The sequence below is a fragment of the Oncorhynchus gorbuscha genome, linkage group LG03 (assembly GCF_021184085.1).
Source record: "Oncorhynchus gorbuscha isolate QuinsamMale2020 ecotype Even-year linkage group LG03, OgorEven_v1.0, whole genome shotgun sequence".
NCBI classification, from domain to species: domain Eukaryota; kingdom Metazoa; phylum Chordata; class Actinopteri; order Salmoniformes; family Salmonidae; genus Oncorhynchus; species Oncorhynchus gorbuscha.
Genome location: NC_060175.1, coordinates 19,468,994 through 19,496,254, shown reverse-complemented (window position 1 = coordinate 19,496,254; position 27,261 = coordinate 19,468,994). Strand labels below are relative to the sequence as shown.

The 27,261-nt window shown below is 50.0% G+C and overlaps 1 protein-coding gene across 5 annotated transcripts in view; it reads right to left on the bottom strand.

Annotated features, from left to right (window-relative positions):
* LOC124027397 (plexin-A1-like) overlaps positions 1-27,261 on the bottom strand; it is a 404,375-nt gene that overhangs the window by 12,303 nt on the left and 364,811 nt on the right. For all 5 annotated transcript variants that reach the window (XM_046339848.1, XM_046339847.1, XM_046339840.1 and 2 more), the window contains 4 exons: positions 24,558-24,792; positions 14,502-14,644; positions 10,927-11,183; positions 1,498-1,564 (listed from right to left, as the gene is read on the bottom strand). In XM_046339848.1, the coding sequence (XP_046195804.1) occupies positions 1,498-1,564; positions 10,927-11,183; positions 14,502-14,644; positions 24,558-24,792 (702 nt within the window). The remainder of the gene's footprint in view (positions 1-1,497; positions 1,565-10,926; positions 11,184-14,501; positions 14,645-24,557; positions 24,793-27,261) is intronic.

Genomic DNA, 27,261 nt, shown 5'->3' with positions numbered 1-27,261 from the left:
AGGACGACATTAAAGACAATGAGTACGCTTCCTTTTTTGAGAAAAAACTATACTAAGTGCATTCCAATCTGCTGCTGGCTACACGGTGCCACACAGCTAAACCATGGGGCCCAGCCCCTCGCTTAGCCATTCAACAGCTATTGGTGCAGTGACAAGTGACCCACTCCAGAGTAGTAGTTTGTCCCTTGTGCATTTTAACCTGGGGAAAAACAGTCTTTAACAAGGTAAAACATGTGAAAATGTACACTGCGCTTGGGGAAAACGTTGGGAGAACGCTAGTGGCAGTTGATAGAGGAGTTAATGGAAGGTTAACGAGTCAGGAGTGAAAAGTGCTGGAGAAGCACTCTGCTACATGAAATGTGTCAACGAGGCAATGAAAGGCGGGCGGGCTGGAGGGCCTCTCTCCTCCCTCTCGTTTTTCTCCCATTTTCCCTCTATTGGTCCGACTACCACTTAGCACAGTGATTCTCACCTCCAACTCTTGCTAGTTCATATTCCTCCTCATCTTCCTCTGTCCAGCCAACTGCAACGGTGCCTTTGTGTTTTTTCTCTCCTTTCCTTGACATTTTAGATGTTTCAATTCATAGCAAAAAGGAGTTTGAAAGTGCTGGTGAACAACCTTCTACACTGTTCCTCTTCCCCCCATCCATATCCCTCCTGCTGCTCCCACCTCGTTACCGTCTGCACTAATTAAACAGACAGACAGCTGTTAACGAGACGTACACACACACACCCTCTAGTAACTCGGGAACCAGCTATTATGGGTTGCTTTTGATGCACCTAGCCAAAAATGTGAACCACACGACCCCTAGAGTGGTTGAAGAAGCTGTCCAGTAGGATGCAAGTTTTTTTACAAACACCTGTCTGAACTGAAATGAAAAACAACTAATTGAGAGAAAGACTCCCGGTCACCTGTGTCACACAGAGGCTGTCTGATGCACTCTCTCCTTTCCAATAAGCCTCAAATCTGAACAATGCACACGCTTTCACTTTCTCTCTCTGGCTCTCTCTAGAAAACCCTGAAATGGGCACTGCGTTAGAGGCGAAAACACACAAACAGTCACGCCTTAACACCACTTCACATGAAGGTAGAATACTCTTTTACAACTGGGTAGAGAGAAGTTGGAACATGAAAGGTAAAGAGAGGTCAAGGATAGGGAGCATTGTAGCCCTCTCCCTGTGCCCTATCTGCTCCTGCAGCTCGGAGATACTGACGTTTAGCCGGCAAGCTAAATTCCCTAGCGCTCTTTCATTCTCCAACAGCACAAGCAGCATTAGCGAATAACAGAACCGTAGAAAGCTTATTAAAAAGCCTGTTTGGTGCGGCTGCGTGTTCATTAAGGCATGCAATGACAAACATTTCAAAACGTTTCAATACATAAAGTGAAAATAAGCTCATCTTATTGGATGAATCCAGGTTGTCCCTCTCTGTTTCAGTCCATTTTCCTTGGTTGCTGCCGAATGAACGCAACCCGAGTGCATCACTGACAGACTTACCTTGAGGAACTTGTAGAGGAGGAATGTGAACCAGTTGGTGAGCATCTTCTCAGCCACCGACTCCGTCCTTTAGGAGAGCGGGAGAGAGAGAGAGAAAGGGAGAGAGAAGATAAATTGAGTTGAATCTCATGTTCTGGCTTGGCAAAGCGTTAAACGTCCAAAACACAGGACTGATAGAGGAACGATTGTACAAGGGTTTGAGATTTTCCTCTTAGGGACCAACCCTAGCGTTTGGTCGCTAGTAATTGAAGGAGATTACAAACCATTATCCCTGCTAGTAACTGAAGGAGATGACAAACCATTATCCCTGCTAGTAACTGAAGGAGATTACAAACCATTATCCCTGCTAGTAACTGAAGGAGATTACAAACCATTATCCCTGCTAGTAACTGAAGGAGATTACAAACCATTATCCCTGCTAGTAACTGAAGGAGATTACAAACCATTATCCCTGCTAGTAACTGAAGGAGATGACAAACCATTATCCCTGCCAGTAATTGAAGATTACAAACCATTATCCCTGCTAGTAGCTGAAGGAGATTACAAACCATTATCCCTGCTAGTAACTGAAGGAGATTACAAACCATTATCCCTGCTAGTAACTGAAGGAGATTTACAAACCATTATCCCTGCTAGTAACTGAAGGAGATGACAAACCATTATCCCTGCTAGTAATTGAAGGAGATTACAAACCATTATCCCTGCTAGTAACTGAAGGAGATGACAAACCATTATCCCTGCTAGTAATTGAAGGAGATGACAAACCATTATCCCTGCTAGTAACTGAAGATTACAAACCATTATCCCTGCTAGTAACTGAAGGAGATTACAAACCATTATCCCTGCTAGTAACTGAAGGAGATTACAAACCATTATCCCTGCTAGTAACTGAAGGAGATTACAAACCATTATCCCTGCTAGTAATTGAAGGAGATTACAAACCATTATCCCTGCTAGTAACTGAAGGAGATGACAAACCATTATCCCTGCTAGTAATTGAAGGAGATTACAAACCATTATCCCTGCTAGTAACTGAAGGAGATTACAAACCATTATCCCTGCTAGTAACTGAAGGAGATTACAAACCATTATCCCTGCTAGTAACTGAAGGAGATTACAAACCATTATCCCTGCTAGTAACTGAAGGAGATGACAAACCATTATCCCTGCTATTAACTGAAGGAGATGACAAACCATTATCCCTGCTAGTAACTGAAGGAGATTACAAACCATTATCCCTGCTAGTAACTGAAGGAGATTACAAACCATTATCCCTGCTAGTAACTGAAGGAGATTACAAACCATTATCCCTGCTAGTAACTGAAGGAGATGACAAACCATTATCCCTGCTATTAACTGAAGGAGATGACAAACCATTATCCCTGCTAGTAACTGAAGGAGATTACAAACCATTATCCCTGCTAGTAACTGAAGGAGATTACAAACCATTATCCCTGCTAGTAACTGAAGGATATAATAAACCATTATCCCCGGGAAAAGGCATTTAACGTGGATGATCACTTACATGAAATTATTCTACTTTAAGTGGTTAGGTTATATCCTGCAATTACACCCCCCCCCCTTCTCTCCATACACAAACAAATGAACTAGAATGTATGCACACATGACTGTAAGTCACTTTGGATAAAAGCGTCTGCTAAATGGCATATATTATTATTATTATTATTATTAACTCCAATAACAAAACCCACAGTTCTTTGTTTAAAAAAAAAGAAAACCCACCAATCTTCATTTAAAACACAGCAATTAATTAGTTAACTTCTCTCGCTAATCACCAACCTGGAAAGTTAAAAGGCATTGTAATTAATGTGACTTACTCCATCTAATACAAATGAACAGAGACGAGGGAAGTGTGTCTGTAGGGAAGGGACTTCACCCTCCCCGTCCTCAACCTCCTACCTCTACCTCTCTCTCTCTCACTCACCCCGTCCTCTACTTCCTACCTCTCCCTCTCTCACCCTCCCCGTCCTCAACCTCCTACCTCTACCTCTCTCTCTCTCACCCACCCCGTCCTCTACCTCTCTCACCCACCCCGTCCTCTACCTCTCTCACCCACCCCGTCCTCTACCTCTCTCACCCACCCCGTCCTCTACCTCTCTCACCCACCCCGTCCTCTACCTCTCTCACCCACCCCGTCCTCTACCTCTCTCACCCACCCCGTCCTCTACCTCTCTCACCCACCCCGTCCTCTACCTCTCTCACCCACCCCGTCCTCTACCTCTCTCACCCACCCCGTCCTCTACCTCTCTCACCCACCCCGTCCTCTACCTCTCTCACCCACCCCGTCCTCTACCTCTCTCACCCACCCCGTCCTCTACCTCTCTCACCCACCCCGTCCTCTACCTCTCTCACCCACCCCGTCCTCTACCTCTCTCACCCACCCCGTCCTCTACCTCTCTCACCCACCCCGTCCTCTACCTCTCTCACCCACCCCGTCCTCTACCTCTCTCACCCACCCCGTCCTCTACCTCTCTCACCCACCCCGTCCTCTACCTCTCTCACCCACCCCGTCCTCTACCTCTCTCACCCACCCCGTCCTCTACCTCTCTCACCCACCCCGTCCTCTACCTCTCTCACCCACCCCGTCCTCTACCTCTCTCACCCACCCCGTCCTCTACCTCTCTCACCCACCCCGTCCTCTACCTCTCTCACCCACCCCGTCCTCTACCTCTCTCACCCACCCCGTCCTCTACCTCTCTCACCCACCCCGTCCTCTACCTCTCTCACCCACCCCTCCTCTACCTCTCTCACCCACCCCCCTCCTCTACCTCTCTCACCCACCCCCCCTCTACCTCTCTCTCACCCACTCCGCCCTCTACCTCTCTCACCCACTCCGCCCTCTACCTCTCTCACCCACCCGCCCTCTACCTCTCTCTCCCACCCCCTCTCCTCTACCTCTCTCTCCCACCCCGCCCTCTACCTCTCTCTCCCACCCCGCCCTCTACCTCTCTCTCCCACCCACCCCTCTCCCACCCGCCTCTCTACCTCTCTCTCCCACCCGCCCTCTACCTCTCTCTCCCCACCCCCCTCTACCTCTCTCTCCCACCCCCCTCTACCTCTCTCTCCCACCCCCTCCCTCTACCTCTCTCTCCCTCCCCCCTCTACCTCTCTCTCCCACCCGCCCTCTACCTCTCTCTCCCACTCCGCCCTCTACCTCTCTCTCCCACTCCGCCCTCTACCTCTCTCTCCCACTCCGCCCTCTACCTCTCTCTCCCACTCCGCCCTCTACCTCTCTCTCCCACCCGCCCTCTACCTCTCTCTCCCACTCCGCCCTCTACCTCTCTCTCCCCCACTCCGCCCTCTACCTCTCTCTCCCACTCCGCCCTCTACCTCTCTCTCCCACTCCGCCCTCTACCTCTCTCTCCCACTCCGCCCTCTACCTCTCTCCCCCACTCCGCCCTCTACCTCTCTCTCCCACTCCGCCCTCTACCTCTCTCTCCCCACTCCGCCCTCTACCTCTCTCTCCCACTCCGCCCTCTACCTCTCTCTCCCTCCCCCTCTACCTCTCTCCCCCACTCCGCCCTCTACCTCTCTCTCCCACTCCGCCCTCTACCTCTCTCTCCCACTCCGCCCTCTACCTCTCTCTCCCACTCCGTCCTCTACCTCTCTCCCCACTCCGCCCTCTACCTCTCTCTCCCACTCCCCCTCTACCTCTCTCTCCCACTCCCTCCTCTACCTCTCTCTCCCACTCCTCTACCTCTCTCACCCACTCTACTCTCTCTCTCCCCACTCCGCCTCTACCTCTCTCACCCACTCCGCCCTCGACCTCTCTCACCCACTCCGTCCTCTCCTCTCTCACCCACTCCGCCTCGACCTCTCTCTCCCACTCCGCCTCGACCTCTCTCTCCCACTCCGCCCTCTACCTCTCTCACCCACTCCGCCCTCTACCTCTCTCTCCCCACTCCGCCCTCTACCTCCTCTCTCTCCCACTCCGCCCTCTACCTCTCTCTCCCACTCCGCCCTCTACCTCTCTCTCCCCCTCCGCCCTCTACCTCTCTCTCCCCACTCCGCCCTCTACCTCTCTCTCCCACTCCGCCCTCTACCTCTCTCTCCCACTCCGCCCTCTACCTCTCTCTCCCACTCCGCCCTCTACCTCTCTCTCCCACTCCGCCCTCTACCTCTCTCTCCCACTCCCTCCTCTACCTCTCTCTCCCACTCCCTCCTCTACCTCTCTCACCCACTCCCTCCTCTACCTCTCTCACCCACTCCCTCCTCTACCTCTCTCACCCACTCCCTCCTCTACCTCTCTCACCCACCTCCCTCCCCACTCTCCTCTCTCACCCACTCCCTCCTCTACCTCTCTCACCCACTCCCTCCTCTACCTCTCTCACCCACTCCCTCCTCTACCTCTCTCACCCACTCCGTCCTCTACCTCTCTCACCCACTCCGTCCTCGACCTCTCTCACCCACTCCGTCCTCGACCTCTCTCACCCACTCCGTCCTCGACCTCTCTCACCCACTCCGTCCTCGACCTCTCTCACCCACTCCGTCCTCGACCTCTCTCACCCACTCCGTCCTCGACCTCTCTCACCCACTCCGTCCTCGACCTCTCTCACCCACTCCGCCCTCTACCTCTCTCTCCCACTCCGCCCTCTACCTCTCTCTCCCCCTCCGCCCTCTACCTCTCTCTCCCACTCCGCCCTCTACCTCTCTCTCCCACTCCGCCCTCTACCTCTCTCTCCCACTCCGCCCTCTACCTCTCTCTCCCACTCCGCCCTCTACCTCTCTCTCCCACTCCGCCCTCTACCTCTCTCACCCACTCCGCCTCTACCTCTCTCTCCCACCTCCGCCTCTACCTCTCCCCCCACTCCGCCCTCTACCTCTCTCCCCACTCCCTCCTCTACCTCTCTCACCCACTCCCTCCTCTCCTCTCTCACCCACTCCCTCCTCTACCTCTCTCACCCCTCCGTCCTCTACCTCTCTCACCCATCCTCCTTTTAGCATTATAACCACATTCTCCTTGAATAATCATTCCCTATGACTATGACTCTTACTATGACTATGACTATGACTACACAAAATGATGAATAATGGGCTGTGTGTGTGCGGTCAGATACCAGCTAGTGGGTTATCCAGGGTTGAGAAGAGGGCTGTTCGAAGAAAAGTCATGAAATCCATTTTCCTAGAAATGACCCTCTGACTGTTCAGATTTGTTTGATGTGTTTTTATTTTTCCTTCCTGTCCAAACAGTCGACCTCTCTCACCCAGAGAGGGACTCCGTCCTCGATCTCTCTCACCCACAAGAGAGTCCGTCCTCAACCTCTCTCAGAGGACAAGAGAGTCCGGAGAGGTAGAAGAGATGAGAGGAGAGAGGGACAACCTCTCTCACCCACAAGAGAGTCCGTCCTCAACCTCTCTCTCAAGAGAGAGAGGAGAGGTCCTTTTAGCATTATAACCACATTCTCTTGAATAATACATTCCCTATGACTATGACTCTTACTATGACTATGACTATGACTACTTACAAAATGATGAATAATGGGCTGTGTGTGTGCGGTCAGATACCAGCTAGTGGGTTATCCAGGGTTGAGAAGAGGGCTGTTGGAAGAAAAGTCATGAAATCCATTTTCCTAGAAATGACCCGCTGACTGTTCAGATTTGTTTGATGTGTTTTTATTTTTCCTTCCTTCCAAACAGTAGAGGAGAGGTAGAAGAGATGAGAGGAGAGAGGGACAAGAGAGTAGAGGAGAGGATAGAGGAGGGACAAGATGAGAGGAGAGGAGAGAGGGACAAGAGAGTAGAGGAGAGGTAGAAGAGATGAGAGGAGAGAGGGACAGGAGAGCAGAGGAGAGATAGAAGAGATGAGAGGAGAGAGGGACAGGAGAGCAGAGGAGAGGAGAGAAGAGATGAGAGGAGAGAGGGACAAGAGAGTAGAGGAGAGGTAGAAGAGATGAGAGGAGCGAGGGACAAGAGAGTAGAGGAGAGGTAGAAGAGAGATGAGAGGAGAGAGGGACAGGAGAGCAGAGGAGAGGTAGAAGAGATGAGATGAGAGGAGAGGGACAAGGAGAGCAGAGGAGAGGTAGAAGAGATGAGAGGAGAGAGGGACAGGAGAGCAGAGGAGAGGAGAGGTAGAAGAGATGAGAGGAGAGAGGGACAAGAGAGTAGAGGAGAGGTAGAAGAGATGAGAGGAGAGAGGGACAGGAGAGCAGAGGAGAGGTAGAAGAGATGAGAGGAGAGAGGGACAAGAGAGTAGAGGAGAGGATAGAGGAGAGATGAGAGGAGAGAGGGACAAGAGGAGAGAGGTAGAGGATGAGGTAGAAGAGATGAGAGGAGAGAGGGACAAGAGAGTAGAGGAGAGGTAGAAGAGATGAGAGGAGAGAGGGACAAGAGAGTAGAGGAGAGGTAGAAGAGATGAGAGGAGGGAGAGGGACAAGAGAGATGAGAGGAGAGGTAGAAGAGATGAGAGGAGAGAGGGACAAGAGAGTAGAGGAGAGGTAGAAGAGATGAGAGGAGAGAGGGACAAGAGAGTAGAGGAGAGGTAGAAGAGATGAGAGGAGAGAGGGACAAGAGAGTAGAGGAGAGGTAGAAGAGATGAGAGGAGAGAGGGACAAGAGAGTAGAGGAGAGGTAGAAGAGATGAGAGGAGAGAGGGACAGGAGAGCAGAGGAGAGGTAGAAGAGATGAGAGGAGAGAGGGACAAGAGAGTAGAGGAGAGGTAGAAGAGATGAGAGGAGAGAGGGACAGGAGAGCAGAGGAGAGGTAGAAGAGATGAGAGGAGGGACAGAGGGACAAGAGAAGAGATGAGAGAGGAGGGACAAGAGAGCAGAGGAGAGGTAGAGATGAGAGGAGAGATGGGACAAGAGAGTAGAGGAGAGGTAGAAGAGATGAGAGGAGAGAGGGACAAGAGAGTAGAGGAGAGGTAGAAGAGATGAGAGGAGAGAGGGACAAGAGAGTAGAGGAGAGGTAGAAGAGATGAGAGGAGAGAGGGACAAGAGAGTAGAGGAGAGGTAGAAGAGATGAGAGATGAGAGAGAGGGACAAGAGAGTAGAGGAGAGGTAGAAGAGATGAGAGGAGAGAGGGACAAGAGAGTAGAGGAGAGGTAGAAGAGATGAGAGGAGAGAGGGACAAGAGAGATAGAGGAGAGGTAGAAGAGATGAGAGGAGAGAGGGACAAGAGAGTAGAGGAGAGGTAGAAGAGATGAGAGGAGAGAGGGACAAGAGAGTAGAGGAGAGGTAGAAGAGATGAGAGGAGAGAGGGTAGACAAGAGAGTAGAGGAGAGGTAGAAGAGATGAGAGGAGAGAGGGACAAGAAGAGATGAGAGGAGAGAAGGAGAAGAGATGAGAGAGGAGCGGTAGAGAGAGGTGAGGGACAAGAGAGAGAGAGCAGAGGTAGAAAGAGAGATGAGAGGAGAGAGGGGACAGAGAGAGGTAGAAGAGGAGAGGTAGAAGAGATGAGAGGAGAGAGGGACAGGAGAGCAGAGTTGGAGAGCAGAGGAGAGGTAGAAGAGATAGAGGAGAGAAGGAGAAGAGTTGGAGAGCAGAGGAGAGGTAGAAGAGAGAGAGGAGAGAAGGAGAAGAGTTGGAGAAGAGATGAGAGATAGAAGAGAGAGAGGGACAAGAGAGTTGGAGAGCAGAGGAGCGGTAGAAGAGAGAGGAGAGAGGCAGGTAAAAAGTAGAGTGGGCCAAGGACCGAACAAGCTTTTGGCCACTACCTGACCTGATACTAGTGGACAACAACTCCTTAATAATCAGGCTAGGTGTGTGCGAGCGCTCGCCCATGCGTCGTCTTCATATTACTGGGGAAAGAGTAACCATGACAGCGTATTGCCACATCTCTCCAGAGGGCCTTTTTGTGACATCATGCCAATTTCACTGTGGCAGCAGACTGGCTCAAAGTTGTTTATTTGATTAGATTTTAATTACGTGTCTCTCAGTGGAGACGGGAAAACATCCAGTTTTTATCATTTCATGTTTAATTCCCATTTATTTGGAGCTGGTTCATTTCTCTCTCTTTGTGTGTCTCTATAATTTATTTTTCTCTCTCCTTTTCTTCATGTCTCTCACTCTTTCTCGGGCTCTCCCCTTTTCTGCCTAACATTCCATTCTCTCCCTCTCTCCTCATTTCTCTCTTTCTCTCTCTTGAGCTCACTCTACCTCCATCTTTCTCAGTCTGTAATCTGTCCTTCGTAATCTGTCCAAGTACTCTGTTTCTCCCTTTCTCCTTCTGTCTTCCCTCTCTTTCGACACTCCACACCCACACCTCCTTTCACGCTTTCTCCTTCTCCACCTCCCTCCGTCTGTTTGGTTTAGTAGTTATTTCTGCCCTGTGTGGCTGTCTGTCTGTCTGGGCCCCCTCAGGGAGACCGTGTGTGCGCTCAGGGGTGTAATCCTTTCTGACAGAGACAGGGCTGAGGCGGAGAGGAGAGGGGGAGGAGGAGAGGTAATGCATTCACCTCAGGCGGACCTTAAAAGGTAGGCTACAGTCACTGGCAGTCTACAGCAACCCTCTATAATCTCAGCACACATTACAATGGCTAACTGCTAACTGAAACGGCTAACTTGTTCACTCATAATCTTTGTGGACCTTTGCTATGGCAGATCCATCCTGTCTCATTCCTGTCCACCAGGCTATGGCTGATCAATCCTGTCTCGTTCCTGTCCATCAGGCTATTGCTGATCAATCCTGTCTCGTTCCTGTCCATCAGGCTATTGCTGATCAATGATGTCTTGTTCCTGTCTACCAGGCTATGGCTGATCAATCCTGTCTCGTTCCTGTCCACCAGGCTATTGCTGATCAATCCTGTCTCGTTCCTGTCCACCAGGCTATTGCTGATCAATCCTGTCTCGTTCCTGTCCACCGGGCTATTGCTGATCAATCCTGTCTCGTTCCTGTCCATCAGGCTATTGCTGATCAATCCTGTCTCATTCCTGTCCACCAGGCTATTGCTGATCAATCCTGTCTCGTTCCTGTCCACCGGGCTATTGCTGATCAATCCTGTCTCATTCCTGTCCACCAGGCTATTGCTGATCAATCCTGTCTCGTTCCTGTCCATCAGGTTATTGTTGATCAATGATGTCTAATTCGTGTCTACTGATCAATCCTGTCTCGTTCCTGACTACCAGGCTACGGCCGATCAATCCTGTCTCGTTCCTGTCTACCAGGCTCAATTCTACACCCTATAGGGTACGCCAGTGTTTCAACTGATCATCAAGCTTTGATGATTTGAATCCGCTGTGTAGAGTTAGGGCAATAACTAAAACATGCACCCCTTGGGGTCCACTGGATCGACTTTGGAAAATGCTGGGATACGCAAATAGCCTAGCCCAACCCACGTTTACTCATACCTTAACCCAGGTAGGATGTACCTTCTGAGCAGCAGCTTGTGGAGGTTCTTGCTCTCTAGGTTCTCACCCCCTCTTCCCCCCTCCGCTACACAAATAGCCCAACCCAACACAAAAGTAGACCATACCTTCTCAACAGTAGCTTGGGGTGGTTCTTGCTCTCCAGGTTCTTGTCAATGAGGTCAGACAGCAGCTGCTTCAACACCCCTGTGGCGTATTCCATCTCTCCCTGGAGCGCAGTCATGACCAGCGATGCCACGTTGCCGCGGTCGCGCATAGAGAAGGAGCGTTGAGCCTCCAGCGTGCGGATAAATGTCAACAGGAAGTGCTTCTTGGTGAGCAGCTGGCCGAACAGGGTGAGACCCTTCTCCACATTGGCCTGGACCTATAGTAAGAGAGGGTGTGGGGGGGAGGAAGAGAAGGGTGGAGAGAGAGAAAGAGGGTTGGTGGACAGAGCACTTTTATATACTTTCTATGTCCTAAATTACAAATACAGTACATGACGAAAAGTATGTGGACATCTGCTCATCAAACATCTCATTAATATGGAGTAGGTCCCCCTTTGCTGCTATAACAGCCTCCCCTCCTCTGGGAAGGCTTTCCACTAGACGTTGGAACATTGCTGTGGGGACTTGCTTCCATTCAGCCACGAGAGCATTAGTGAGGTCGGGCACTGATGTTGGACAATTAGGCCTGGCTCGCAGTCGGTGTCAGAATTCATTCCAAAGGTTTTTGATGGGGTTGAGATCAGGGCTCTGTGCAGGACAGTCAAGTTATTCTAAACCGATCTCTACAAACCGTTTCTGTATGGACCTCACTTTATGCACGGGAGCATTGCCATTCTGAAACAGGAAAGGACCTCCCCAAACTGTTGGAAGAACAAAACCATCTAGAATGTCATTGTATGCTGTGGAGTTAATATTTCCCTTCACCGGAACTAAGGAGCCTAAACCGAATCATGAAAAACCGAATCAGACCGCTATTTCTCCTCCACCAAACTCTAAAGTTGGCATTATGCATCTGACTGCCAGATGGTGAAGGGTGATTCATCACTCCAGAGAACGCGTTTCCACTGCTCCAGAGTCCAATGGCGGTGGGCTTTACATAACTCCAGCCGATGCTTGGCATTGAGCATGGTGATCTTAGGCTTGTGTGCGGCTGCTCGGCCATGGAAACCCATTTCAAGAAGTTCCCGATGAACAGTTATTGTGCTGATGTTGCTTCCAGAGGTAGTTTGGAACTTGGTAGTGAGTGTTGCAACTGAGGACAGATGATGCGCTTCAGCACTTGACGGTCCCACTCTGTGAGCTCGTGTGGCCTACCACTTTGCAGCTGAGCTGTTGTCGCACCAAGACGTTTCCACTTCACAATAGCAGCACTTACAGTTGACCGGGCAAGCTCTAGCAGGGCAGAAATTTGACAAACTGACAAACTGAAAGTCACTGAGCAATATTCCAATATATTCCAATATTCCCTGTTAAGAAGTTTTAAGTTGTAGTTATTATAGGACTATTTCTCAAAACCATTTGTATTTCATATACCTTTGACTATTGGATGTTCTAATAGGCACTATAGTATTTCCAGCCTAATCTCGGGAGTTGATAGGCTTGAAGTCAAACAGCGTAATGCTTGAAGCAGAGCGAAGAGCTGCTGGAAAACGCAGGAATGTGGTGTTTGAATGAATGCTTACGAGCCTGCTAATGCCTACCACCGCTCAGTCAGACTGCTCTATCAAATATCAAATCATAGACTTAATTATAATATAATAAACACACAGAAATACGAGCCTTAGGTCATTAATATGTTCAAATCAGTGAACTATCATTTCGAAAACAAAACGTTTATTCTCTAAATATTGCTGTTACATTGTACAACCTTCAACGTTATGTCATAATTATGTAAAATTCTGGCAAATTAATTACGGTCTTTGTTAGGAAGAAATGCTCTTCACACAGTTTTCAACGAGCCAGGCGGCCCAAACTGCTGCATATTCCCTGACTCTGCTTGCACAGAACGCAAGAGAAATGACACAAAATGATTTCCATAGTTAAAAGAAATTCATGTTAGCGGGCAATATTAACTAAATATGCAGGTTTTAAAAAATAAACTTGTGTATTGAATTTAAGAAATTGATATTTTTGGTTAGGTACACATTAATGCAACGACAGTTCTTTTTTCGTGAATGCGCTTGTTAAATCATCACCAGTTTGACAAAGTAGGCTGTGATTTGATGATAAATTAACATGCACCGCATTGATTATATGCAACGCAGGACAAGCTAGTTAAACTAGTAATATCATCATCAACGTGTAGTTAACTAGTGATTGTGTTAAGATTAATTGTTTTTTATAAGATAAGTTACCTTGGCAACTTACCTTGGCTCCTTGCTGCACTCACGTAACAGGTAGTCAGCCAGCCACGCAGTCTCCTCGTGGAGCTCAATGTAATCGGCCATAATTGCCATCCAAAAATGCAAATTACCGATTGTTATGAAAACTTCAAATCGGCCCAAATTAGTCAGCCATGCCAATTAATCGATCGACCTCTACCATTCACATACACTGCATGCGCACACATTCTTACATTCACATTCACATACACAGCACGCACACACAATACACCTGAAGACGCAACAACATTACTTTCGGATGTATGAATAAAGCTACTACCCTATCCAGTTCAACCATCCTCCAACCATTTCTCTTTATCTATTTCACCCCCTCTCTATCCACCTCTATTTCTCCCTCCCTCCTCCCTCCTCCCACTACCCCCCACCCCTCTCTTCCTCCCCTCTCTCTCCAAATAGAACACCGGGTCATCTTGAGAGGAGCGAGTGTCTGGTCGTCTTGTAGGAAGGTGAACCTCATGGCCAAATAATAAATTGATCTGTGTGCTACAGCGGAGGCTGATTGCATCTGGGATACAGATGAAAACCTGATTCTACGCGCCAGAGAGACAGACGTGCAAAATAGTCAGTAGATATGCTGCTAGTCGTGCTCCTCTTTCCTCTTCTCACTTCTCAACCCCTCAGAGGTGATACCATACAAAACATGCACCAGACTGGTCAGTGCACCTACTATTGAGTCTGCAGGTTGGTGGGATGGTATTGTAATGTGTGTGGGGTGGGGTTGTGTTTGATGGTATTGTAACAGGTGTAGGCAATGCTATCTTGACGTGGCGATGTGGTGCAGTTGAGTGATAGATACATCACTTCTCTTGGCTGGTGAAGAAGTAGAATGCAATGGCAGAGTGTTGCATTGAATGTGTGAGAGCTGTTTCTCAGGCCCTAGCCATGCTGTGGCCTTGTTAAGGCAATCTAAAAGTCTCTCAGTTCCACAGAGTGTTAGGTAGGTCCAGGGCCCGTATTCACAAAGTGCTTCAGAGTAGGAGTGCTGATCTAGAATCCATTTAGCCTATTAGTTCACAATAAGACGGGGGGACCTGATACTAGGTTAGAAATAGGGGAGCTGGGAACCCCTATAACAAATCAGGACTCCCACATAAGAATTAAAACAAAGTGGCCCCACCCCCATTTGTTCAATATCTGACACCCCCAAGAGTCAATGCATAACACTGGGTGTTACTGACCCTTACCTCCATCTCCTTGAGCACGAGGTGGACCTCCCACTCTCCATCCCTCTATCCCTACTCCCGCTTATCCATCTCTCTCACCCTCTATCACTATACAGTTACTGACCCGTACCTCCATCTCTTTAAGCACAGGGTGGTCCTCGATCCCGGGGAAGAGGACCCTCATGGCGTAGGTCCTGTATTCCAGGAAGGGGATGCCTGTTCCGTCCAGCTCCTGGGTCAGCTCATGGATGTCTGTCTGCAGCTCTGCAAAGGCTGGGTGGAGGAAGATAAATAATTAATCTATTGTTATGTTAATAATGATTATCTTGTTGTCCAAAGAGGGCTGGACACAACTCAAAGTGATGGCAATCATACTAAACATCCCCCAAAAAGTCAAACTATTACAATGGTGCTATATAAATCAAATCCACCCACCCACCCACCCACCCACACCCACCCACCCACACACACACACACACACACAAGATGGTGCCGGAGAAGGCAGACGTTTTACGTGCCCCCAACCGATTGAGATTTTTTGTTTGTTTATTTGAATTGTTTGTCAATTATTTTTAAAACTTATTTTGTACATAATGTTTCCTCTATCGTCTCTTATGACCGAAAATAAATAGACATCAGGACTGCGATTACTAACCACGGACTGGCAGAATCCTTTTTTTAATTTCACGACTTTGACGAGACCGACGCGAAGGATATATTTTCTATTTAACTAGGCAAGTCAGTTAAGAACAAATACTTATTTTCAATGATGGCCTAGAAACGGTGGGTTAACTGCCTTGTTCAGGGGCAGAACGACTGATTTTTACCTTGTCAGCTCGGGGATTCGATCTTGCAACTTTTCGGTTACTAGTCCAACGCTCTAACCACAAGGCTATCTGCCACCCCTTATATACTGCTTTTTCGGGAACAGGCCCCGATCCCCGAGATCTGCGTGAAGAGGAGGTGGAGAAAGAGGGGCCGACGGGCGGGCTGTCTTCTGAGAATTCGTATGCGATCGAATAAACCCCTACTTCCCTCCATTCTGCTAGCAAACGTGCAATCCTTGGAGAATAAAATCGACGAGATACACGGAAGACTAAAGTACCAACGGGACATTGAAAACTAACATCTTCTGCTTCACAGAGTCGTGGCTGAACGATGACACCATCAACATACAGCTGGCTGGTTATACGCTGTAACGGCAGGATAGAACAGTGGCGTCTGGTAAGACAAGGGGCGGTGGACTATGTATTTCTATAAAAAACAGTTGGTGAACGATATCTAAGGAAGTCTTGAGCTATTGCTCGCCTAGGTAGAGTATCTCATGATAAGCTGTAGACCACACTATCTACCTAGAGAGTTTTCATCTGTATTTTTCGTAGCTGTTTACATACCACCACAGTCAGAGGCTGGCACAAAGACAGCATTGAATGAGCTGTATTCTGCCATAAGCAAACAAGAAAATGCTCACCCAGAGGCAGCGTTCCTTGTAGCCGGGGACTTTAATGCAGGGAAACTTAAATCCGTTTTACCAAATTTCTATCAGCATGTTAAATGTGCAACCAGAGGAAATAAAACTCTGGACCACCTTTACTCCACACACAGAGACTTCTACAAAGCTCTCTTTGTTGGTCAGGCTGGTCAGGGCTAACATCATCCCAGAAACCCTAGACCCACTCTAAGTTGCATACCGCCCCAACAGATCCACAAATTATGCAATATCTATTTCACTCCACACTGCCCTTTCCCACCCAGACAAAAGGAACACCTCTGTGAGAATGCTATTCATTGACTACAGCTCAGCATTCAACACCGTATTGCCCTCAAAGCTCATCAATAAGCTAAGGACACTGGGACTAAAGAGAACGAGAACACCCCCATTAACATCAACGGGGCTGCAGTGAACAGGTTGAGAGCTTCAAGTTCCTTGTTGTCTACATCACCAACAAACGAATATGGTCCAAGCACACCAAGACAGTCTGGTTGCGTCACTGCCTGGTACGGCAACTGCTCGGCCTCCGACCGCAAGGCTCTACAGAGTGTAGTGCGAACGGCCCAGTACATCACTGGGGCCAAGCATCATGGCATCCAGAGTCAATATTTGCAGTGTTGACCCTTCTTTTTCAAGACCTGTGCAATCCGCCCTGGCATGCTGTCAATTAAATTCTGGGCCACCTCCTGACTGATGACAGCCCATTCTTGCATAATAAACACTTGGAGTTCGTCAGAATTTGTGGGGTTTATTTGTTCACCCGCATCTTGTGGATTGACCACAAGTTCTCAATGGGATTATGGTTTGGGGAGTTTCCTGGCCATGGACCCAAAATATCGTTGTTTTGTTGAGAGCCACTTAGTTATCACTTTTGTCTTATGACAAGGTGCTCCATCATGCTGGAAAAGGCATTGTCCATCACCAAACTGTTCCTGGATGGTTGGGAGAAGTTGCTCTCGGAGGATGTGTTGGTACCATTCTTTATTCATGGCCGTGTTCTAAGGAAAAATTGTGAGTGAGCCCACTCCCTTGGCTGAGAAGCAACCCCACACATGAATGGTCTCAGGATGCTTTACTGTTGGCATGACACAGGACTGATGGTAGCCCTCACCTTGTCTTCTCCGGACAAGCTTTTTTCCGGATGCCCCAAACAATCAGAAAGGGGATTCATCAGAGAAAATGACTTTACCCCAGTCCTCAGCAGTCCAATCCCTGTACCTTTTGCAGAATATCAGTATGTCCCTGATGTTTTTCCTGGAGAGAAGTGGCTTCTTTGCTGCCCTTCTTGACACCAGGCCACCCTCCAAAAGTCTTCTCCTCACTGTGCATGCAGTTTCACTCACACCTGCCTGCTGCCATTTCTGAGCAAGCTCTGTACTGGTGGTGGCCCGATACTGCAGCTGAATCAACTTTTGGAGACTGTCCTGGCGCTTGCTGGACTTTCTTGGGCACCCTGAAGCCTTCTTCACAACAATTGAACCACTCTCCTTCTTGATGATCCGATAAATGGTTGATTTAGGTGTAATCTTACTGGCAGCAATATCCTTGCCTGTGAAGCACTTTTTGTGCAAAGCAATGATGAAGGTATGTGTTTCCTTGCAGGTAACCATGGTTGACAGAGGAAGAACAATGACTCCAAGCACCACCCTCCTTTTGAAGCTTCCAGTCTGTTATTCAAACTCAATCAGCATGACAGAGTGATCTCCGGCCTTGTCCTCATCAACACTCACACCTGTGTTAATGAGAGAATCACTGACATTTACATTTACATTTACGTCACCTGGTCCTTTTGTGGCAGGGCTGAAATGCAGTGGACATTTTTTTATGTGATTCAGTTCATTTGCATGGCAAAGAGGGACTTTGCAATTAATTGCAATTCATCGGATCACTCTTCAAAACATTCTGGAGTATCTGCAAATTGCCGTCATACAAACTGAGGCAGCAGACTGAAAATAAATAGTTGTGTCATTCTCAAAACTTTTGGCCACGACTGTATATAATACCTCAACTAACCGGTGCCCTCGTACAGTGACTCTGTATCGGTACCCACCTGTATATAGTCTCACCATTGTTATTTTATTGCTGCTCTTTAATTACTTGTGACTTTATTTCTCCATATTTGTTTTTTAACTGAAATTGTTGGTTAGGGGCTGTTAAGTAAGCATTTCACTGTAAGGTTTACACCTGCTGTATTCGGTGCTTAATATAATTTGAGTTGATTCAATAACAGAATGAAAATGAACTTAAACATAGTCAAAATATATACACACTAACAGATGTGATTGCAGCCACACTCACACTAACCAGGAGCTCTCCACACAGCACAGTGCCCACATGATATATTAGTGTCCTGCTGTTGATACACATGTTCCACTCTCCACATGCATGTGTCATGTGACCCATTCTATGTCCCCTCCATTCCTTTCAGTGGAATCTAAAGAAGTGGGGGGAATCTTTCTGTATTATGCAGATATGTCTCTTGTGGCCTAATCTTGACTAAAGAAACCCCACAAACAAATAATGAAATAAACACCTTGCCAAACAGATGGCTTGTGTCACCTTCATCCCTCTCTTTCCAGTCCTCACTTTCTTTTTCTCTCTGCAAGGAACAGTCTCAGAGGTCACCCTATCCATCTCTGTGACCCGCCTCTCACTCTATCAGTCTCTCTGTGACCTCCCTCTCACTCTATCCGTCCCTCTGTGACCTCCCTCTCACTCTATCCGTTTCTCTGTGACCTCCCTCTCACTCTATCCGTTTCTCAGTGACCTCCCTCTCACTCTATCCGTCCCTCTGTGACCTCCCTCTCACTCTATCCGTTTCTCTGTGACCTCCCTCTCACTCTATCCAACTCTCTGTGACCTCTCTCTATCCAACTCTCTGTGACCTCTCTCTATCCAACTCTCTGTGACCTCTCTCTATCCAACTCTCTGTGACCTCCCTCTCACTCTATCCGTCTCTCTGTGATCTCCCTCTCACTCTATCCATCTCTGTGTGACCTCCCTCTCACTCTATCCGTCTCTGTGTGACCTCCCTCTCACTCTAACCATCTCTCTGAGACCCCCTCTCACTATCCGTCTCTCTGAGACCCCCTCTCACTCTATCCGTCTCTCTGTGACCCCCCTCTCACTCTATCCGTCTCCCTGTAACCTCCCTCTGACTCTATCCGTCTCTCTGTGACCTCCCTCTCACTCTATCCGTCTCTCTGTGACCTCCCTCTCACTCTATCCAACTCTCTGTGACCTCCCTCTATCCAACTCTCTGTGACCTCCCTCTCACTCTATCCAGCTCTCTGTGACCTCCCTCTCACTCTATCCGTCTCTCTGTGACCTCCCTCTCACTCTATCCGTCTCTCTGTGACCTCCCTCTCACTCTATCCGTCTCTGTGTGACCTCCCTCTCACTCTAACCAGCTCTCTGTGACCCCCACCTCTCACTCTATCCATCTCTCTGTGACCCCCTCTCACTCTATCCATCTCTCTGTGACCTCACTCTCACTCTATCCATCTCTCTGTGACCTCACTCTATCCACCTCTCTGTGACATCCCTCTCACTCTATCCGTCTCTCTGTGACCTCCCTCTCACTCTATCCAGCTCTCTGTGACCCCCTCTCACTCTATCCATCTCTCTGTGACCTCCCTCTATCCAACTCTCTGTGACCTCCCTCTATCCAACTCTCTGTGACCTCCCTCTATCCAACTCTCTGTGACCTCCCTCTATCCAACTCTCTGTGACCTCCCTCTCACTCTATCCATCTCTCTGTGACCTCCCTCTCACTCTATCCGTCTCTCTGTGAACTCCCTCTCACTCTATCCATCTCTCTGTGATCTCCCTCTATCCAACTCTCTGTGACCTCCCTCTCACTCTATCCGTCTCTCTGTGACCCCCCTCTCACTCTATCCGTCTCTCTGTGACCTCCCTCTCACTCTATCCATCTCTCTGTGACCTCCCTCTCACTCTAACCAGCTCTCTGTGACCCCCACCTCTCACTCTATCCATCTCTCTGTGACCCCCTCTCACTCTATCCATCTCTCTGTGACCTCACTCTCACTCTATCCATCTCTCTGTGACCTCACTCTATCCACCTCTCTGTGACATCCCTCTCACTCTATCCGTCTCTCTGTGACCTCCCTCTCACTCTATCCAGCTCTCTGTGACCCCCTCTCACTCTATCCATCTCTCTGTGACCTCCCTATCTCCAACTCTCTGTGACCTCCCTCTATCCAACTCTCTGTGACCTCCCTCTCACTCTATCCATCTCTCTGTGACCTCCCTCTCACTCTATCCGTCTCTCTGTGAACTCCCTCTCACTCTATCCATCTCTCTGTGATCTCCCTCTATCCAACTCTCTGTGACCTCCCTCTCACTCTATCCGTCTCTCTGTGACCCCCCTCTCACTCTATCCGTCTCTCTGTGACCTCCCTCTCACTCTATCCATCTCTCTGTGACCTCCCTCTCACTCTATCCGTCTCTCTGTGACCTCCCTCTCACTCTATCCGTCTCTCTGTGACCTCCCTCTCACTCTATCCATCTCTCTGTGACCTCCCTTTATCCAACTCTCTGTGACCTCCCTCTCACTCTGTCTCTCTGTGACCTCCCTCTCACTCTATCCGTCTCTCTGTGACCTCACCCTATCCATCTCTCTGAAACCTCCCTCTCACTCTATCCATCTCTCTGTGACCTCACTCTCACTCTATCCATCTCTCTGTGACCTCACTCTCACTCTATCCATCTCTCTGTGACCTCACTCTATCCACCTCTCTGTGACCTCCCTCTCACTCTATCCGTCTCTCTGTGACCTCCCTCTCACTCTATCCAGCTCTCTGTGACCCCCCTCTCACTCTATCCATCTCTCTGTGACCTCCCTCTATCCAACTCTCTGTGACCTCCCTCTATCCAACTCTCTGTGACCTCCCTCTATCCAACTCTCTGTGACCTCCCTCTATCCAACTCTCTGTGACCTCCCTCTATCCAACTCTCTGTGACCTCCCTCTATCCAACTCTCTGTGACCTCCCTCTATCCAACTCTCTGTGACCTCCCACTCACTCTATCCATCTCTCGGTGACCTCCCTCTCACTCTATCCATCTCTCTGTGATCTCCCTCTATCCAACTCTCTGTGACCTCCCTCTCACTCTATCCATCTCTCTGTGACCTCCCTCTCACTCTATCCATCTCTCTGTGACCTCCCTCTCACTCTCTGTCCCTCTGTGACCTCCCTCTCACTCTATCCGTCCCTCTGTGACCTCCCTCTCACTCTATCCGTCTCTCTGTGACCTCCCTCTCACTCTATCCGTCTCTCTGTGACCTCCCTCTCACTCTATCCGTCTCTCTGTGATCTCCCTCTCACTCTATCCGTCTCTCTGTGACCTCCCTCTCACTCTATCAGTCTCTCTGTGATCTCCCTCTCACTCTATCCGTCTCTCTGTGACCTCCCTCTATCCGTCTCTCTGTGACCTCCCTCTCACTCTATCCATCTCTCTGTGACCTCACTCTATCCATCTCTCTGAAACCTCCCTCTCACTCTATCCGTCCCTCTGTGACCTCCCTCTATCCAACTCTCTGTGACCTCCCTCTCACTCTGTCTCTCTATGACCTCCCTCTCACTCTATCCATCTCTCTGTGACCCCCCTCTCACTCTATCCGTCTCTCTATGACCTCCCTCTCACTCTATCCATCTCTCTGTGTCCCCCCTCTCACTCTCTGTCTCTGTGACCCCCCTCTCACTATAGCCATCTCTCTATGTGACACCCCTCTCGCCCTCTATCCATCTCCCCCTCACTCTTCTCTCTATCCATCTCTGCCCTCTGTACCTGTATCACCCTCTCACCTACGCTCTTCTCTCTATCCATCTCTGCCCTCTGTACTTGTATCACCCTCTCACCTACCCTCTTCTCTCTATCCATCTCTGCCCTCTGTACTTGTATCACCCTCTCACCTACCCTCTTCTCTCTATCCATCTCTGCCCTCTGTACTTGTATCACCCTCTCACCTACCCTCTTCTCTCTATCCATCTCTGCCCTCTGTACTTGTATCACCCTCTCACCTACCCTCTTCTCTCTATCCATCTCTGCCCTCTGTACTTGTATCACCCTCTCACCTACCCTCTTCTCTCTATCCATCTCTGCCCTCTGTACTTGTATCACCCTCTCACCTACCCTCTTCTCTCTATCCATCTCTGCCCTCTGTACTTGTATCACCCTCTCACCTACCCTCTTCTCTCTATCCATCTCTGCCCTCTGTACTTGTATCACCCTCTCACCTACCCTCTTCTCTCTATCCATCTCTGCCCTCTGTACTTGTATCACCCTCTCACCTACCCTCTTCTCTCTATCCATCTCTGCCCTCTGTACCTGTATCACCCTCTCACCTACCCTCTTCTCTCTATCCATCTCTGCCCTCTGTACTTGTATCACCCTCTCACCTACCCTCTTCTCTCTATCCATCTCTGCCCTCTGTACTTGTATCACCCTCTCACCTACCCTCTTCTCTCTATCCACTCTGCCCTCTGTACTTGTATCACCCTCTCACCTACCCTCTTCTCTCTATCCATCTCTGCCCTCTGTACCTGTATCACCCTCTCACCTACCCTCTTCTCTCTATCTATCTCTCCTTCTCTGTGGCTCTAACCCTCTCACCTACCCTCTTCTCTCTATCCATCTCTCCTTCTCTGTGGCTCTAACCCTCTCACCTACCCTCTTCTCTCTATCTATCTCTCCTTCTCTGTGGCTCTAACCCTCTCACCTACCCTCTTCTCACTATCCATCTCTCCTTCTCTGTGGCTCTAATCATCTCACCTACCCTCTTCTCACTATCCATCTCTCCTTCTCTGTGGCTCTAACCATCTCACCTACCCTCTTCTCTCTATCCATCTCTCCTTCTCTGTGGCTCTAACCATCTCACCTACCCTCTTCTCTCTATCCATCTCTCCTTCTCTGTGGCTCTAACCATCTCACCTACCCTCTTCTCTCTATCCATCTCTCCTTCTCTGTGGCTCTAACCATCTCACCTACCCTCTTCTCTCTATCCATCTCTCCTTCTCTGTGGCTCTAACCATCTCACCTACCCTCTTCTCTCTATCCATCTCTCCTTCTCTGTGGCTCTAACCATCTCACCTATCCTCTTCTCTCTATCCATCTCTCCTTCTCTGTGGCTCTAACCCTCTCACCTACCCTCTTCTCTCTATCTATCTCTCCTTCTCTGTGGCTCTAACCCTCTCACCTACCCTCTTCTCTCTATCTATCTCTCCTTCTCTGTGGCTCTAACCCTCTCACCTACCCTCTTCTCTCTATCCATCTCTCCTTCTCTGTGGCTCTAACCCTCTCACCTATCCTCTTCTCTCTATCCATCTCTCCTTCTCTGTGGCTCTAACCATCTCACCTATCCTCTTCTCTCTATCCATCTCTCCTTCTCTGTGGCTCTAACCCTCTCACCTACCCTCTTCTCTCTATCTATCTCTCCTTCTCTGTGGCTCTAACCCTCTCACCTACCCTCTTCTCTCTATCCATCTCTCCTTCTCTGTGGCTCTAACCCTCTCACCTACCCTCTTCTCTCTATCTATCTCTCCTTCTCTGTGGCTCTAACCCTCTCACCTACCCTCTTCTCTCTATCCATCTCTCCTTCTCTGTGGCTCTAACCCTCTCACCTACCCTCTTCTCTCTATCTATCTCTCCTTCTCTGTGGCTCTAACCCTCTCACCTACCCTCTTCTCTCTATCTATCTCTCCTTCTCTGTGGCTCTAACCCTCTCACCTACCCTCTTCTCTCTATCCATCTCTCCTTCTCTGTGGCTCTAATCATCTCACCTACCCTCTTCTCTCTATCTATCTCTCCTTCTCTGTGGCTCTAATCATCTCACCTACCCTCTTCTCTCTATCCATCTCTCCTTCTCTGTGGCTCTAATCATCTCTCCCTATATCTGTACAACATCTAGGTTCTTTGAAATGCAGGACAGATGCTGCAGTATGACTTCCCTTATGGATCCCTCCAACTTATACTCCCTCTCATTCTCAGTCTTTCCCATCTCTTTCTCTTTTACTGTACTTACGGAACCCTCCAACCTCACCCTCTACTCTGGTGCTGCCATTCTCTTTATCTGTCCTTATGGAACCCCCCAACCTCTCCAACCTCACCCTCTACTCTGGTGCTGCCCTTCTCTTTATCTGTCCTTATGGAACCTTCCAACCTCTCCAACCTCACCCTCTACTCTGGTGCTGCCATTCTCTTTATCTGTCCTTATGGAACCATGATATCAATCTACTCCCTTTCTAGTCTCTTTCTTTCTGTATCTACGATTTACTCTCTCTCCATCTACTCCTTTTCCAAACAGACAAACACACTGACAGTATCATTGGCCTCCGACCGGATCAGAAGTCTCTGCCAAATGAACAAATGTTAATGTGAGAGCGTGCAGACACCACTTCCTCTCTCTCTCTCCATTTTCCTTCCTCCCTCATCCCTCTTTCTCTTTGTCTCTCTGAAACAGAAAAGCTATCCAAGCAGACCTCTCAACATCTGGTGGCGGGCAGCGGAGCCCCGATCAAAGTGTCCTCTGGACGGGCACCAAGAGCAAGCTGAGCCCAGCGGGAGGGACACTGTATGTGTGTCTGTGTGTGTGCGCATGGAGCCTGCTTATCCTGTGCAGATCAATAAAGTTTTATTGAATTGAATAAAGTTGATAGACAGCTGCTTTGGCTTACCCTCCTTGCACTCCAGTGCCACTCGAGACTCCAGGTTGTCCATCTGTAACTGCAGGCGTTTCAGCGTGCGGTCGGCATCCCGTGACTTCCTCTTGTAAGCGATGAGCACGGCGATGATGACCAATAGCAGCAGGCCACCGCCCCCGCCGATGCCGATGATGGCAGGCAGGCTGAGCAGGCTGTCAGAGTACATCTGGAGGGTACCAGGGGAGTACTCAAATCCCCCCACACGTACCTGGGAGGGAGAAGCACACACTGGTTTGGATTCTTTGTGGGACAATTAATATTGTGGAACAACACATATTTGGACTGCTGGATTGGGTGGACAACAGACAGGTGGACAATAGAAGGCGCCATGCCCAGTTGATAATCACCCAGATTATTGCCTCAAAACTCAACCTAAACTATACAGAAAGTAATTTCACACATTCAACAACAGATTAAATAAATGAAGTAAAGTACGATGGTTAGAAAGGGGGAGAATGGGTGAGTTGATGAGCGAGGAGAGAGGATAATGCATCACTATATAGTCACCAATTGTGAATGAAGAACAAGGCAGGCCATTCGATTGTATTGATCTATTCTAATTATGATCTCAAAAAGGTATGTATCAGTCCACCAAATCCAAGAAGCTTTATCAGTCTACTCTGGTCTACTTGCAGTACACTGTGGGGGAGTGAGTCATTTACAATGGCAAGAAGAATGGATGCACATGCTGCGTTTGTGCTGCTACACAATCTGAATGAAAATGACTCAGATGGTGGGGAAGAAGTGAACCATGACATCTCTGATGATGATTATTCTGGCCCTCAGCCTTAGCCTGAACCTCCACCTCTGAAGCCTAAGTACAAAAAGCCACAACGAGGCCTCCCGGGTGGCACCGGTGGTCTAAGGTTCCTCCCGGGTGGTCTAAGGCTGTGCCACCAGAGACTCTGGGTTCGAGCCCAGGCTCTGTCGCAGCCGGCCGCGACCGGGGGGTCCATGGGGCGACGCACAATTGGCCTAGCGTCGTCTGGGTTAGGGAGGGTTTGGCCGGTAGGGATATCCATGTCTCATCGCGCACTAGCGACTCCTGTGGCGGGCCGGGCGCAGTGCATGCTGACCAGGTCACTAGGGATACAGTGTTTCCTCCGACACATTGGAGCGTCTGGTTTCCGGGTTGGATGCGCACTGTGTTAAGAAGCAGTGCGGCTTGTTTGGGTTGTGTATCGGAGGATGCATGACTCTCGACCTTCGTCTCTCCCGAGCCCGTAAGGGAGTTGTAGAAATGAGACAAGATAGTAACTGCTAAACACAATAGGATACTACGAAATTGGGGCGGAAAAAGGGGGTAAAATAAAAATGTTAAAAAAGCCACCACGGTGTCACTGAGCAGGTGCCCACGCCACCACGGTGTCCACTGAGCAGGTGCCCACGCCACCACGGTGTGCACTGAGCAGGTGCCCACGCCACCACGGTGTCCACTGAGCAGGTGCCCACGCCACCACGGTGTCCACTGAGCAGGTGCCCACGCCACCACGGTGTGCACTGAGCAGGTGCCCACGCCACCACGGTGTCCACTGAGCAGGTGCCCACGCCACCACGGTGTGCACTGAGCAGGTGCCCACGCCACCACGGTGTGCACTGAGCAGGTGCCCACGCCACCACGGTGTGCACTGAGCAGGTGCCCACGCCACCACGGTGTCCACTGAGCAGGTGCCCACGCCACCATGGTGTCCACTGAGCAGGTGCCCACGCCACCACGGTGTCCACTGAACAGGTGCCCACGCCACCACGGTGTGCACTGAGCAGGTGCCCACGCCACCACGGTGTCCACTGAGCAGGTGCCCACGCCACGCCACCACGGTGTGCACTGAGCAGGTGCCCACGCCACCACGGTGTCCACTGAGCAGGTGCCCACGCCACCACGGTGTCCACTGAGCAGGTGCCCACGCCACCACGGTGTGCACTGAGCAGGTGCCCACGCCACCACGGTGTGCACTGAGCAGGTGCCCACGCCACCACGGTGTGCACTGAGCAGGTGCCCACGCCACCACGGTGTGCACTGAGCAGGTGCCCACGCCACCACGGTGTGCACTGAGCAGGTGCCCACGCCACCACGGTGTGCACTGAGCAGGTGCCCACGCCACCACGGTGTGCACTGAGCAGGTGCCCACGCCACCACGGTGTGCACTGAGCAGGTGCCCACGCCACCACGGTGTGCACTGAGCAGGTGCCCACGCCACCACGATGTGCACTGAGCAGGTGCCCACGCCACGCCACCACGGTGTGCACTGAGCAGGTGCCCACGCCACCACGGTGTGCACTGAGCAGGTGCCCACGCCACCACGGTGTCCACTGAGCAGGTGCCCACGCCACCACGGTGTGCACTGAGCAGGTGCCCACGCCACCACGGTGTGCACTGAGCAGGTGCCCACGCCACCACGGTGTCCACTGAGCAGGTCCCCACGCCACCACGGTGTGCACTGAGCAGGTGCCCACGCCACCACGGTGTGCACTGAGCAGGTGCCCACGCCACCACGGTGTGCACTGAGCAGGTGCCCACGCCACCACGGTGTGCACTGAGCAGGTGCCCACGCCACCACGGTGTCCACTGAGCAGGTGCCCACGCCACCACGGTGTGCACTGAGCAGGTGCCCACGCCACCACGGTGTGCACTGAGCAGGTGCCCACGCCACCACGGTGTGCACTGAGCAGGTGCCCA